Source organism: Myxocyprinus asiaticus, chromosome 14, assembly GCF_019703515.2.
Source record: "Myxocyprinus asiaticus isolate MX2 ecotype Aquarium Trade chromosome 14, UBuf_Myxa_2, whole genome shotgun sequence".
Lineage (NCBI taxonomy): Eukaryota > Metazoa > Chordata > Actinopteri > Cypriniformes > Catostomidae > Myxocyprinus > Myxocyprinus asiaticus.
This window is the reverse complement of record NC_059357.1, coordinates 28,210,763-28,225,796: the sequence shown is the minus strand read 5'-3', so window position 1 is coordinate 28,225,796 and position 15,034 is coordinate 28,210,763. Positions and strand designations below refer to the sequence as shown.

General features: G+C 45.1%; 1 protein-coding gene across 4 annotated transcripts in view; it reads left to right on the top strand.

Moving 5' to 3' along the window:
• LOC127452141 (supervillin-like) overlaps window positions 1-15,034 on the top strand; it is a 58,640-nt gene that overhangs the window by 28,462 nt on the left and 15,144 nt on the right. For 3 of the 4 annotated variants that reach the window (XM_051717369.1, XM_051717368.1, XM_051717365.1), the window contains 11 exons: window positions 2,350-2,903; window positions 3,780-3,861; window positions 4,110-4,157; window positions 10,459-10,527; window positions 11,714-11,788; window positions 12,060-12,259; window positions 12,379-12,533; window positions 12,774-12,860; window positions 13,686-13,822; window positions 14,159-14,306; window positions 14,408-14,553. In XM_051717369.1, coding sequence (XP_051573329.1) covers window positions 2,350-2,903; window positions 3,780-3,861; window positions 4,110-4,157; window positions 10,459-10,527; window positions 11,714-11,788; window positions 12,060-12,259; window positions 12,379-12,533; window positions 12,774-12,860; window positions 13,686-13,822; window positions 14,159-14,306; window positions 14,408-14,553 — 1,701 coding nt within the window. The remainder of the gene's footprint in view (window positions 1-2,349; window positions 2,904-3,779; window positions 3,862-4,109; window positions 4,158-10,458; window positions 10,528-11,713; window positions 11,789-12,059; window positions 12,260-12,378; window positions 12,534-12,773; window positions 12,861-13,685; window positions 13,823-14,158; window positions 14,307-14,407; window positions 14,554-15,034) is intronic. The other variant, XM_051717366.1, reaches the window with a different exon arrangement.

Sequence of the window (15,034 nt, the reverse complement as noted above, 5' to 3'; positions counted from 1 at the left end):
TGCCGGATAGCCTCCGTCTGCTGCTCCACTGTCGAGAACTGCTGGGCAAAGTCCTTGACAGTGTTGCCAAATAGGACAGCCTGGGAAATGGGGGCAGCAAGGAACCGTGTCCTGTCGGCCTCACCCATCTCAACCAGGTTGAGCCAAAGGTGGCGCTCCTGGACCACTAATGTGGACATCTTCCACCCAAGAGACGGCACCATGACCTTCGTCGCTCGGAGAGCGAGGTTGGTTGCCGAGCGCAGTTCCTGCATCAATCCCGGGGCAGAACTACCCTCGTGCAGTTCCTTTAGCGCCTTGGCAGACTTGCAGGAGAGCCATGGCGTGCAGGGTGGAGGTGGCTTGTCCAGCGGCACCGTAGGCCTTGGCTGTTAGAGACAACGTAAGCCTACAGGCCTTGGACGAGGGCTTTGGGTCCCGCGCCAGGTGGTGGCGCTCTGCGGGCATAGGTGCACCGCGAGCGCCTTTATCCACCGGGGGATTGCCAAATAGCCCTTGGCCACCCCACCATCGAGGGTAGTGAGGGCAGGGAAGCTGAAAAGATCGGGACCGGGCAGTAAAAAGTGCCTCCCATGACCTTGTCAGCTCTTCATGCACTTCCGGGAAGAAAGGAACGGGGGCGGGTCATGGCTTTGAGTGGTGCCGCGAGCCCAGGAACCAATCATCGAGCCGTGAGAGTTCAGGGAAGAGCGGAGGTTTCCACTCTAGCCTGACGCTCGCGTCTGCCCGGGAAAGCATGTCGTCATCTCCGTGTCAGCCTGTGACTGGGCGACCACACCCGAAGGGAGGAGCCCAGCTGAGGCTTCCGCATCTGACTGGACGAGCCCGCTCTCCGATGCTGTGCTCAAGAGCTCATCACTTTCGCGGGCTCCGAATAAGAGGTCGAACTCACCATGAGACGAGCCGGCAGACACATCCGGAAGCCTGATCGGGGCAGATGAGCATGCTGGGGAATGGGAGGTCTGCGGTGGGATACCCGGCGGAGGTGGTCCCATTGGGGTTCCCAAATCACCCCCAGTGCTAGCCGCGCTGGCCTCATACCCTTGGGTAAAAGGACCGAGGCGGTGAGCCTCTGGGGTGGCTTGCTTTCTTATGAAGGCAAGCCACGACCGCATCGTTGCCATGGACATGTCCTCACAATGAGTACATGACCCATCCACGAATGCTGTCTCCGCGTGAGCAGTGCCCAGACACGAAAGTCAGTGATCGTGACCATCAGAAGGCGAGAGATAACGAGCGCAACCAGGAATAACACACAAAGGAAAGGCATCTTTAATAAGACGCATCTTTAAAAAGACATTCCATGTGTGCCGCTCTTTTAGAGAAATATACTCTTATTTCTGCCAAAGCGCCCAGGGGCATTCTCTGCAGTGCACCAGTGCAGAGGAGGGAGAAGCCGCTGAAATGCGCCGTCAGATCCAGCAGAGGTGAATGAACAGTCGTGGGAATTCAGCTCAGTGAGCATGACCGTTCGGCTCCGAAGAGAAAATCTGAATGAGTGGTTGCATACCAGCTCTTTTTATACCCGTATGCAAATACCACTCGCCAATTTTCATTGGCCTTTTATCAAAGACCAGAGGTGTCTCGGGCTCCCATGAGTGACCCCTAGTGTCACTACATTGACACGACGTTGAGTGAGTGACAGATAGGGAACTTTCGTCATACACAAACAAAGATTTTTAGAAGAACATCTCATCTATGTAGGTCCATACAATGAGAGTGATCAGAACTCCAAAAGCTCCAAAAATCAGATAAAGTCAACATAAAAATAATCCATAAGTGATCCAGTTAGTTTTGGGTGAGAAAAGACCAACTCCTTTTTCACTTTACACTCCTTTTTCACTTTACATCTTAACAGCAGTCTCCTTGGCGATCATGATTTCAAGCTTGATTACACTTCCTTTAGCGCCATCTATCGATCTGCGCATGCGTAAAGCACTAGGGAGTGTAATCGAGCTTGAAATCATGATCATGCCTGGGGACTGCAATGACAAGATGTACAATGAAAAAGGAGTTATATTTTAAAAAATCTACCTTATTTCTTCTAGACACTTATGAGATGAAATGTAGAACAAATTGATACTTCATCTTGAGTCTCATGCTTCTCAGATGTTTCTCCTGAGAAAATGCCTCCAAATAAGTTTGCAACATCCTTTGTAATTTGATAGCACTATCTTAATGTCAACTGTTGTCTCATTTTTGTTCCAGCATTTAAAATGCAGAAACACTGGACTTTTTTTCAGTCTGTGACTATTAAAAAAAATATAATTAGAGACTGACTTCTAGTTCTAGAGTTCATGCCATTTGGTTCTTTCAGAGTTTTTAATAACCTTTTCTTCCATTTTTTAGCTTCAGAAAGGGCCTGTTCAGCTTCCTCATCTTCATCTGTCACCTCATCTCTCTGACCGACAACAGGCTCTGTCCATCAATCTGAAGCCCAGTGAAGTGCGTCTTTCTGGGCTGAGCTCCTCACAGGAGTGGGGTTCCTCCAGTGAACTCACTGCACCTAATCTGAACCCTACAGAGTATAAAAACTCTCAGAATGCTCTGAGGCATGGCACTGAGATTAAAGGCATCTTGAAAAAGAGTTCTTCAGAGGGAGTGGTGTGGAGGAGTGAATCTAAGGACAGGGATGACCTGAATGGACATAGCCTGGAGCATAATTGGGGAGAGAGGAGAGAGAGACTACGAGACAGGAGAGTATGTGAGGTAAAAGAGGAAAGGCACACGTCAGCTTCACCAGTGGATTCATCTCTAGCTCCACTCTCCAGCGTTCCCTGGAGGCAGAGAGCAAGGAAGGACGCCTCTACTTCCTCTATGAAAACACGAAGGGAGGGATGCCCATCATTATCAGAAGTCATGCATACTACAGTACACAGCAGCACTGAAGCCATCACTCACAGGTTCTGTCTTTCACTCCATCACTCTTTCTGTTTCTCTCCATGTTCATCTGTCATGTCTTCATTGGCCCTGTCCCAAATGGCGCACTTGATATCGACTTTCTGTCTCAAAGCCTTCGTTTACATGTGTACATGAAATTCTCAAAACTGTAGTGCTGTGCAAAGGCAAAATGCAGTAATTTCACATTTTGTCAGAATTGAGTAATAATTGAAATCTGGTCTCTTTGACTATGATCTGTCCGGTAACAAACAAGTTTGACCGAACTGTACTTAAATTCAGAGAAAATGTAGAGTTGTAATGTGTCAAATCATTGGTTATGGCTTTTAGGCTCAAAAATGATTTAACGTCCTGTACATTTAAATTCTTATGTACATTACATTTAGCTGGACCCTCAAAAACTTCAAAATTGTCAAAAAAAAAAAAGAGTGCTAATGGTGCTCTATTTGACATTTTATGATTCATATAAGCATAAAATGGCTGCTATGCATCCTCAGTATGCCTGATGCAGATTTTACAGCAGACTACTACCCCCAAGAGTTTTTGCGGCAGTACATCAACAAAGCGAAGGACCGCAAGGGCTGAGGGCTGCATTTGGGACAGGGCCATAGACCTTATTCACAGGAGCGCCATCTTTGATTTTTGACGGGAATTGAAAAATGGGTCTGTGAGGGATAGACTTACAGTCACTTCCAAGAAATTCCAGTAGACAAAATACTAAATTTTGTGGAAAATTAGATGTGATCCAGGAGCTTTTTGTTAGCTTTTTAAAGTGCATGTCATTGAAGAGACGGTAAGTCCATCCCTCATAGCCTCGTTTTCAAAGATAATATTAAGGTATTTTGTATGACCATAATAACAAGTGAAAATCCTTTTTTTAGACTGATGGACTCTAGAGAAACTGAGGAAGAGGAGAAGAAGACAGAGGCAAAGTGCAATATCACGCTAAGCATTAGGTCACAGGTGTGTGTTTAAGTGTGTGTTGCAATGAGAGTTAAAGAGAATTCTTATTTCATTGTGTTACAGAGTCATAAAATACCAAAGCTAGGCAATGTTGACTAGGTGGTTGGTGGGTGTTTTGTGTGAATAAATGCATCTGCACATGTGTTTGTGGTCAAATGTACATGACAGTGCAGTTTATAACAGGTGTTACTTCCTCCAATCTTTCCTCAATGTCTGTATCCGCTCTGGTTTCCTCTCTGCCCTTGCAGGATGAGTCTGACAGTGCTGTTGGATCTACACCCCAAACTCAATGCTGGGTAAGAATACTGTCTGTGGTTCCCTATCTGTCACTCACTCGACGTTGTGTGAATGTAGTGACACTAGGGGTCACTCTTGGGAGCCCGAGACACCTCTGATCTTTGATAAAAGGCCAATGTAGGGCTTTACTGGTTGTTTAGATCAGTGTTACTATCAGAAATAATTAATAATTATTTGCAATAATTAATAATTATTTCTGTAGTTATTAATTAATATTTAAATTAATCAATTGAATCTAACTCATTAAAACCTCATATGGGGCTCCAGTAAATGTAGTGTGCTACGTTTAGGAGCAAGTTTGGTTATTAGCAATAATTAATAATTATCAAAGATAATTATTAATTATTAAAATCAATAGAACATTGATGAGAATCAATGTTAGCTTTTTTTTATCCTTTAAATCAACAATTATCAAAGATAATCGTTAATTGTTAACATCGATGAAACATTAATTAAAATTAACACTAGCTTATTGATCATTCAAATTCAACAATCATCAAAGATAATTATCAATTATCAAAAATCAATAGAATATTAATAAGGATTAACATTGACGGGGCACCACCCTGAAATCAGGGACTAATAACCAGATAGTGAAACAGTCTCAATATTAGATTGTTTTCTTAGGAAAATCGACATCCGAAGAATATCGATTTTCGGGGAAATAAAAAACAATGAATGAAGGTTTGAATCCGAGCACTGACATCCCGTCAGCATGACACAGGCGTATGCAAAACAAACCAAAACACTTCTCTTTGTAATATAAACAAAGTTTATTTATGCAGTAATATCAATTAGATGATTAGATATGGAAATAAAAATAATCCTATAACACATAAGGTGTGTGTGTGACAGTGTGTGTGTGACAGTGTGTGTGTGTGTGTGTGTAAGGAGGGACGCGCACCAAATGGCGGACGTGACTCTCGTGGAGAGTATGTCATGCGAGACTTCCGGCCAGGGAATATGACCGCAAATGGGGGCGGAGAGAAACCAGTCAATGGCGTCTACCAGTTACCGCGTGTATCCGCTTGTATAATAGCTTAGGGACAAAGCTGGGCTTTAGCATTTAAGCTATCTACGAGCCAAATGTGTGACAGAATGTTTGTGAGGGGCCGCGTGCGTGAGTGTGTGTGTGTGTATGTGGTTAGTACGAGAGAGAGAGAGAAGTGACAACCCTAAAGCCGATTTCGTGATCATGGGAGAGAAAGCAGCTGTTAGTTCATCGCTCAGAGACGCGGTGGACGGCTCGTAAACAGTCCCGCGTTATTTGACTCTTTAATGGATGAACTCAGTTGCTGTCTCACCCGCGATGGCGAAATTGCACAACAGTCCAATTTGGTTGGACCACAATACAGCAAAACAAATTCGTGATAATTAACACCCTGAGTATTAATAATGAGCGGACATGGCGGTCCGTAAACTGTACAAGCAAAAACCTTGAAACACAAGAATAACACACTATAATATTCTATCTCTGCTCAGACGTAAACCTCTTATTTGAATCGCATGAGGACACAGGTAGAATGTGTTTTCCTCCGTCCTTTAACTCTGACCCGGTTCCTTGAGGCTCGGGTGATGATGAGAGGCCGTTTCCTCGCTCTGTCGGCGGGCGGTAAGGCTGTTGATTCTCGGCGGGCTGGCGGAGAACTCAGAAATGAGTGTTCGGTTGAACACAGAGTAATCACAACTCGTCCAGCGAGATGGAGATTGTATGGCCACAGTTTCAAGTTGGACGTTACTTCCTTGTGCCACGAGGTTGCACCTGAGAGCAGCGATAAACTACGTCTATACTCAGTGAACAAAGTTGCTGGAAGCAAATCCCGAAAGCATTTCAGATGTATTTCAACTCCTGATGATGTCATGTTTGAGGGACGTTCTGTTGTGTGCCTCATCCAATAGGAGTTGAGAGTTCGATCCTTTAGTGAGCAAGGCTTCATGGGATTTGTAGTCTTTTTTGGACTCCCTTAGTTTGATTTTGGCACGATTTTTATCAGTATAATTTACGACTTGGAATGTGGGGGATTGAGTTAGGTTTTTACGACTGTGTTAGGCCTGCCTTTGTCTTCTATCTGAATTCATGAGGCCCAACACCAATGAAAATTGGCGAGTGGTATTTGCATACCACTCCCCCGGACATACGGGTATAAAAGGAGCTGGTATGCAACCACTCATTCAGATTTTCTCTTCGGAGCTGAACGGTCATGCTCACTGAGCTGAATTCCCATGACTGTTCATTCACCTCTGCTGGATCTGACGGCGCATTTCAGCGGCTTCTCCCTCCTCTGCACTGGTGCACTGCAGAGAATGCCCCTGGGCACTTCGGCAGAAATAAGAGAGTATATTTTTCTAAAAGAGTATATTTCTCTAAAAAAGCGGCACACACGGAACGTCTTTTTAAAGACGCGTCTTTTTAAAGATGCCTTTCCGTTTGTGTGTTATTCCTGGTTGCGGTCGTTATCTCTCAACTTCTGACGGTCACGATCGCTGTCTTTCGTGTCTGGGCGCGACCCACATGGAGACAGCGTTCGTGAATGGATCATGTACTCATTGTGAGAACATGACCATGGCAACGTTGCAGTCGCGGCTTGCTTTCGTAAGAAAGTAAGCCACCCCAGAGGCTCCCCACCTCGGTCCTTCTACCTATGGGTATGAGGCCAGCGTGGCTAGCACTGGGGGCGATTTGGGGACCAAAATGGGACCACCTCCACCGGGTATCCCCCCACGGACCTCCCATTCCCCAGCACGCTTGTCTGCTCCGATCGGTCTTCTGGATGAGTCCGCCGGCTTGTCTCGGTTCGACCTGTTGTTCGGAGCCCACGAAGCTGATGAGCTCTCGAGCGCAGCATTGGAGAGCGAGCTCGTCCAGTCGGACGCAGAAGCCTCAGCTGGGCTCCCCCCCTCGGGTACGGTCGCCCAGTCACAGGCTGACATGGAAATGACGGACATGCTTTCCCGGGCAGCCGCGAGCGTCGGGCTAGAGTGGAACCCTCCTCTCTCCCCTGAACCCTCGTGGCTCGATGATTGGTTTCCGGGCTTGCGGCGCCGCTCACAGCCACGCCCCGCTCCAGTTCCTTTCTTCCTGGAAGTGTACGAGGAGCTGACAAGGTCGTGGGAGGCACCTTTTACTGCCTGTTCCCGATCTTTCAGCTCCCCCGCCCTCACTACTCTCGATGGTGTGGCGGCCAGGGGCTATTCTGTGATTCCCCCGGTGGATAAAGCACTCGCGGTGCATCTATGCCCGCAGAGCACCACCACCTGGCACGGGTGCCCAAAGCTCCCGTCCAAGGCCTGTAAGTTTACGTCGTCCCTGACGGCCAAAGCCTACAGTGCCACTGGACAAGCTGCCTCCGCCCTGCACGCCATGGCTCTCCTGCAAGTCCACCAAGCCAAGGCGCTAAAGGAACTGCACGAGGGCAGTTTTGCCCCAGATTTGATGCAGGAGCTGCGCTCGGTGATCGACCTTGCTCTCCGGGCGACGAAGGTCACGGTGCGGTCTCTCGGATGGGCGATGTCCACCTTGGTGGTTCAGGAGCGCCACCTTTGGCTCAACCTGGTCAAGATGGGAGAGGCCGACAAGGCACGGTTCCTTGCTGCCCCCATTTCCCAAGTTGGCCTATTCGGCGACACCTTCGAGGACTTTGCCCAGCAGTTCTCGTTGGTGAAGAAGCAGACGGAGGCTATCTGGCACATTCTGCCCCGGCGCGGCTCAAGATCCCGCACCCCGCCTGCTCGTCACCAAGGGCGTCCCCCTGAAGTGACTACACAAGCTCCGCCACAGCCTGCCCCTTCGGCCCGGCCCTGGCATGGAGCCCACCGCAGGAAGCAGACGCCACCCGTCTCATGGCCGGCCGCCAAGAACCCACGAAAGGCTTCGAAGCGCCCCTGAGATGGGCGACCCAGGGACGACGAAACCCACTGCCTTGGAGCTGGTAAGCAGACCACACCATCCCCCGGTGGAGGGCCGGGAGGATAATCTTTTGTTGCTTTTTCATGTAATTTCGCCATATGCCTAAGTGGCTGCGATACCCAACAGTTCAGCAAAAGAGCGGTTTCCTCATTCCCTGGGTCACATACCCGGTGTGCACGGCCGTCATCACGACCACCATCCACCATTCCATTTTGGCAGGTTTGGCGCTGGGTTGCGGCCAATCTTGGACCTGCGAATACTGAACCGGGCTTTGCACAGACTCCTGTTCAAGATGCTGACGCAAAAACGCATCCTAGCGAGCGTCCAGCATCAAGATTGGTTCGCGGCGGTAGACCTGAAGGACGCGTACTTCCATGTCTCAATTCTACCTCGACACAGACCCTTCCTGCGGTTTGCATTAGAGGGTCGGGCGTATCAGTACATAGTCCTCCCTTTCGGCCTGTCCTTGTCCCCTCGCATCTTCACGAAGGTCGCAGAGGCAGCACTTGCCCCGCTAAGGGAAGTGGGCATTCGCATCCTGAACTATTTCGATGACTAAATAGTAGGCTAATCCTAGCTCACTCTTGGGATGTGTTGTGTGCACGCAGGGACCTGGTGCTCTTGTACCTCAGCTGACTAGGGCTTCGGGTCAACTGGGAAAAGAGCAAGCTCCTCCCGGTTCAGAGCATATCTTTTCTCGGCTTGGAGTTGGACTCAGTCTTGTTGATGGTGCGCCTCACAAACGAACGCACACAGTCGGTGCTGACCTGTTTGAAGGCAAGTTTGCTTTTGTCTCCAAGCAGAGGATCGCCCACTGGCTCATTGACACCATAACAATGGCATATCACGCCCAGGACGTGCCGCCCCCGGTAGGGCTACGAGCCCATTCTACCAGGGGTGTAGCGGCCTCCTGGGCCTTGTCCAGTGGAGCCTCTCTAACAGACATTTGCAACACCCAACACCTTTGCAAGGTTTTACAATCTCCGGGTGGAACCGGTTTCATCCCGTGTAGTGGCACGCACAAGCAGGTAAGTCCGGGACAGCTGGCCAGGTGTATCACTTGCGCATAGCACCTTTCACCTCCCCTGAGCTGAAAACGTGCACTATTTACTCCCAGTAGTGTTCACAAACTGTGTTCCATGGATGATTTCCTCCGAGCCCTGTGGCAGACGAGTTTGCGGAGAAACTCGCTGCCAGCTCAGTACATGTGCTAGCTAAGCCCTGTACTGGGGAAGGTGCTCCGCATGTGGTGGTTCCCCGTAGGTAACCCCATGCGACGTATATCTTCTGCTAATTTGTTTCCCTGTTGGTAAACTGCATCTTCCTTGGGCAGAGGCCCCTCTGCCCCAGTCACCATGCTTGTAGAGACTCCTCCCCCGCAGGGTAGGACCTACCATGGGACTTCTCCACATGACATACTTCAGACAAAGCTCGGCAAGACCATGTGATGTATTTCCACTCAAAATACCCCCGCCCCCCCCCCCCCACTTTGGACAGGGTTTTGTCTACGCGGTGTCTTCCCCTTGGCAGTGACACCCCCCCCCCCCGACTAGACCTGGTGGCCCCAGTCGGTTAATTCCTTTTTTTTTTGGGGAGAGAAAAAAAAAAGAGGATAAGAGCCACGACTGGCTAGCCTGTCTCTATCTTTTGGGCAGTCGACTTGTCCCCAAAGGGCCATTCGACACTCATAACAGCATTGGGGGAGGTTACGTGTCGGCCTGGTGTGCTGGCTACGAGGCACACAGTGGTCTGCCCGTCACACACCGCCAGTTCACGTAACACAGTTTAGCCAGTTGCGGCGTTTCGTATAGGGACCCCTAGTGTCACTAAATCGACACAACGCCGAGTGAGTGACAGATAGGGAACGTCCTGGTTACTTGCGTAACCTCCGTTCCCTGATGGAGGGAACGAGACATTGTGTCCCTGCTGCCACAACGCTGAAATACCTGCTGAAATGGCCGGGACCTTGTCTCGGCTCCTCAGCATAAAACCTGAATGAGTGGTTGCATACCAGCTCCTTTTATACCCGTATGTCCGGGGGAGTGGCATGCAAATACCACTCGCCAATTTTCATTGACCTTTTATCAAAGACCAGAGGTGTCTCGGTCTCCCAAGAGTGACCCCTAGTGTCACTACATCGACACAATGTCTCGTTCCCTCCATCAGGTAGGGAACCAGGACGTTTCTGCAGGGTTGTGTGTAAGTGTTTACAATTCCTGTGTAAATCACTGTCAACTGACCATAGTGACCATCTACTGTTGTTTTTTAGTCTTTCATATGTTGTGTGTGTTGGAGTGAGAGATTTCATTAGTGAATGTTACTTTGTGTTTAGATTGTTCATTCTGGATGTTTACCACCTAGTCCTCTCCTCTCCTCTCCTCTCCCCTCCTCAGGAGCCTGTGTTCTCCTCTGTGTATTCTCATCCAAGCTCCACACCTCAATATGTGATATTTTTCAATGAGGTGAGCATATTATGGTGTGTGTGTGTTTGTGAGCATCTGTTTGTGTTCATATCAAATGTTTAGTGTGCACTCTTCAGAATGTGACTGAATGTTTTGAATGTGTCAACAGAGGACTTATACTGCATGCGTTTTTCACACAACATTGGTTCCTATGTTTTATTGCAATGTGTCCCAATTGTTCACTTGTCTCCCTTGCAGTGTTGGGTAAGTTACTAAAAAATAGTAATCCACTACAAATTACAAAAAAAATTTTTTTTAATAAAATTACTTTAATAATTACTTCAATGAAAAAGTAATCACATTACTAATTATTTTACTTTTACAGTAAGTTACTTACTAAAACACATTTCCGCTCAACAAATTCAAAATAATGTCTATATTTCTTTCTAGTTCATTGTTACACATAAGTCATACACTCAACACCTCACATTTCTCCTTCACTATGACTCTTTACAGGACTATAAATCATGTATTCTACATAAATAATATATTAGTAATAAGCATAACCCTATAATGTACTTAAAAGTAATTAAATTAATTGAAAGTCAGTAACTGTAATCTGATCACAAGAATTTAAAATGTAATGTGTTACACTACTTTTTTGACTTTGAAATTAGATTACACCCAACACTGCTCCCTTGTCATATTATAATCCTTTTTTTTTTCTTTTTTTTTTCTTAATGAGGATGTTTGAGCCACACATTGCACACTTTACTGTCTTTATGGCATGGTCATGTACACTACTCATGTAACACAATCAAAAGTTTGGACAGACTTGAATACATCTTTGTTTCTAATGATCTTAAAAACCTTTTGATATATGGGCTTATGCCTAAATACTAATGAGTTGGACAATATAATGAAAGAAAATCATTCAACAAGTGTCCAACATACATAGGAACTCCTTAAATGCTGTTTAAAAAGCAGTCAAGGGGGCACCTCATGAAGTTGAATGAGAGAATGCCCACTTTAAAGAAGCTAAACTACTCTGTAAGATGTTGTGTTTTTTCATTGTTTTGATTACTATTATTCTAAAATGTTGAACATAGTAATTATATATATAAATAAAGAATAGTAGGTGTTTTCAAACTTTTGACTGGTAGTGTATGATTTGGTTTGTGCCAGTTTGTGAAATTGCCATTATTATCCATAATACATCTGTCTCTTCCTCTAACTCCCCTTTTAGAGGAGTCTCTCTTATGAAGCTCAGGAGGTTTCCTCACCAACTCAAACCCAATCACAGGTGAAGGGCAAAGTCAAGGTAACATTCAGATGCACACATATATTGTTCTATCATGGTTGGGACTTTCTATTGACTTCTATTGTTTTTATACTGAGCTAACAATATTTTCTGTCCCTTAATCCTACCCCTACAGAAATCCAACCCTCACAGAAACCTTCCTGTATTTTTACATTTTCACAAAGACATTATTTTGTATCTTTAATAAGTCGTTTCCTTCGTAGGGACTTCAGATTTTACTATCCTCTGTTTAGGCATGCAAACCTGACCCCTGTATTCTCTGTTATTTCAGGCAAGCTGTGAGGAGGAAGACTCTCCCAAACTAATTTTTACAGCGACACAAACAATCTGTTGCAGTGATGTCCAAGAGAATCTGCAGTTTGATACTGAGATGGTCATGACCTCTGAACCCTCTTCACTGTCAGTGTGTCAGACCAGTGGAGGAGACACAGAGCCTGACCTGAGCATGCTCTGTCAAACAAACACTCCAATGTAAACCTGCATTTGTGTGTAAATGACATCTGGCTGTAAATGTATGACATTGCCACACATTATGTGTGATTGCAAACAGGTTTAATGCTCTCTCTCTCTCTCTCTCTCTCTGTCTTTAGATTGAGTTCAGCTGTAGCCGAGCACAGGCGATCAGTACGGCCATCCCGTAGGACTCAGGGTTCAAGGAATCCATTACGTGCTCTTGCTGCTCGAGAAGATATCCAACAGGATTTCATGCAGCCTGAAGACCACAGTGAAATGGAGACTAACAGGGGTCAGTCAGTCAGTTATCCAATAAAATGTTTCAAAAATATTGAAAGACAAATTGATCCAAAACAAAAAAAGACTTCCTAAATTTAAAACTACTACATAAAGTACACAAGTTCACAGACTGAGAATAAAATTTGTTTGTCGCTGTTCATCCTTCTCCATCCTTCCTTGATATGTCTTTTACTTGTCAGCCTTCCTCATTAGAAGTTATTTACATTTTATCTTTTTTATCTTTTTCTCAAAGCTATGAAAAATTCGAACTGCACCTCCTCTGAAAAAGTGAGCAGACCCACAGTGCCATACAACAAACTCATGCTCATACATGTTAAAGGTACGATATTTATCTTTTCTATCTATCTTATCTATTGGTTGTAGATTACAAGAGTTTGTGTTTTATTTATATATTTATTTATATATTTGTTTACCTATATTTTTAAAAGACTGAATATGCTAACATTATTTTCACCACAGAAGTTTTAAAGAGTTAGTTCACCCAAAAACGAAAATTCTCTCATTATTTACTCACCCTCATGCCATCCCAGATGTGTATGACTTTCTATTTCTGCTGAACACAAACAAAGAATTTTAGAGGAATATCTCAGCTCTGTAGGTCCATACAATGCAAGTGAATGGTGACGAGAACTCCATAAGCTCCAAAAAGGAGATAAAGTCAATATAAAAGTAATCCATAAGACTACAGTGGTTTAATCAGTGCCTTCTGAAGCAATCCAGTTGGTTTTTGGTGAGAACAAACCAAAATGTAAAACATTTTCACTTTCACTTTCATCTTGTCTTTGCAGTCTCTAGGCATGATCATGGTTTTCACATGAAAACGCAAGTAATGATTTAACAAGCTTCTCTCATAGTGCTCATGAACACAATGAACATCAAGATTTTCACTTTAAAATTATTTAAATTTTGGGTTGTTTCTCATTAAAACTGGTTGTTTGCCTTCATAAGACTTCCAGTGCCATTGTGCTGAAAAGACAGACCAGAATATTAATTAGATAGAATTTGCAGGTTTTGAAGTTTACACATTATTAAACAAGTGTAACCAAAGTTTATGGTCCATGCTCAGAAGCTTCCCTACATTCTTGTTGCCAGCACGTGCATGTTGGTTATGTAGTACTGTACAGTATGTGCTGTCTGTGTCCAGGATGGAGGCAGGTACAGGTGCGGTTAGTGGAGCCGGTGGCACGGTCTCTTAACAGTGGTGACTGTTTTCTGCTGGTCACACCCTCACACTGCTTCCTCTGGACTGGCAAATTGTCCAACACCATTGAGAGAGAAAAGGTACCTCCATCAGTTTAAACAGTAACTGTGCTGTTCCAGTTTTAGCCAGTACAATAATGCTTGCAATATAAAAGGACAAGCAATCTGGACACCCTCAATGAAATAATATTGGGTGTGAAAATATGAAAATGATTGAAATTTGAAACACTAAAAAACGAGCTTGCTTATTCCCAAATATTACATTTAGCTTTAATTCAGAAGTTCCGTTTCTAAAACTTATGCATTACTGTATGTTATCATTGTGTTATCTGATGTGCACTTTTGGTATTGGTGTGATATATTCAGAATTAGTTGTGGGTTTTTAGTAACAGGATACTGACTGATGGTTTGTTTCAGGCATCTGAAATGGCCTCGTTTATTGTGACCCAGAGGGATCTTGGTTGTCAAGCGACAGGTGTCATTCACCTGGATGAAGGTGTAAATACAGACAGTCTGCAGGCAGCAGAGTTCTGGAACCTTCTTGGGGGACAGACACAGTACAAAGGCAATTGTTGAACACAACTATATGCTATTTATCTATCAAACTCTTATTGATTTATATGAAACTGCTTAAAAACACATTGTGTGTGGGTTTTCTCTCTGCAGGTCCAGATAGTGCTGATGATGATGAGCTCTATGAGAAAGCCATATCAGAGTCTAACTGTATTTATAGGCTGCAGGGAGACAGGCTCCGGCCCCATGAGCTGGGCTGGGCCTCCATACCACACCTTTCTCTACTGGACTCCTCCCAGGTCCTTATCTCAATCTATCTGTTAAAGAAAGCTTGGTCACATTTTATAGTACAGTGTCCATGTCCATGTAATTGCAAGTACTTAGTATTACTGAGTAATACTAATTAGAGGTATACCGATATATCGGTTTTACAGATTAATCGGTGCCAATAGTAGCTTTTTGGAAGTATAGGTTATCGGCAAAAATCTTTTTTTATTATTCCTCTGTGTTCCTCTGTGACCAGCGCTGGAGGAGTCTACAGAACAGCTTGGCTGTACAGTATAAAAGTGGTCTCTGGTGAAATAAAAACAATCACCTAAACATTGACAACATTCATCCATGTTTTTATCCTCAAAACAAATTTTTTTGTTATTTTGATTAGATAATCAAGTGTTCTAAATTGAAGCAAGGGCTATATGGAAATGTGCCTCCTCAGCACATACATTGTGTCTCCAACTATTATTCACCATATCTTGTGAATAATAATAAACCTTATTTCTC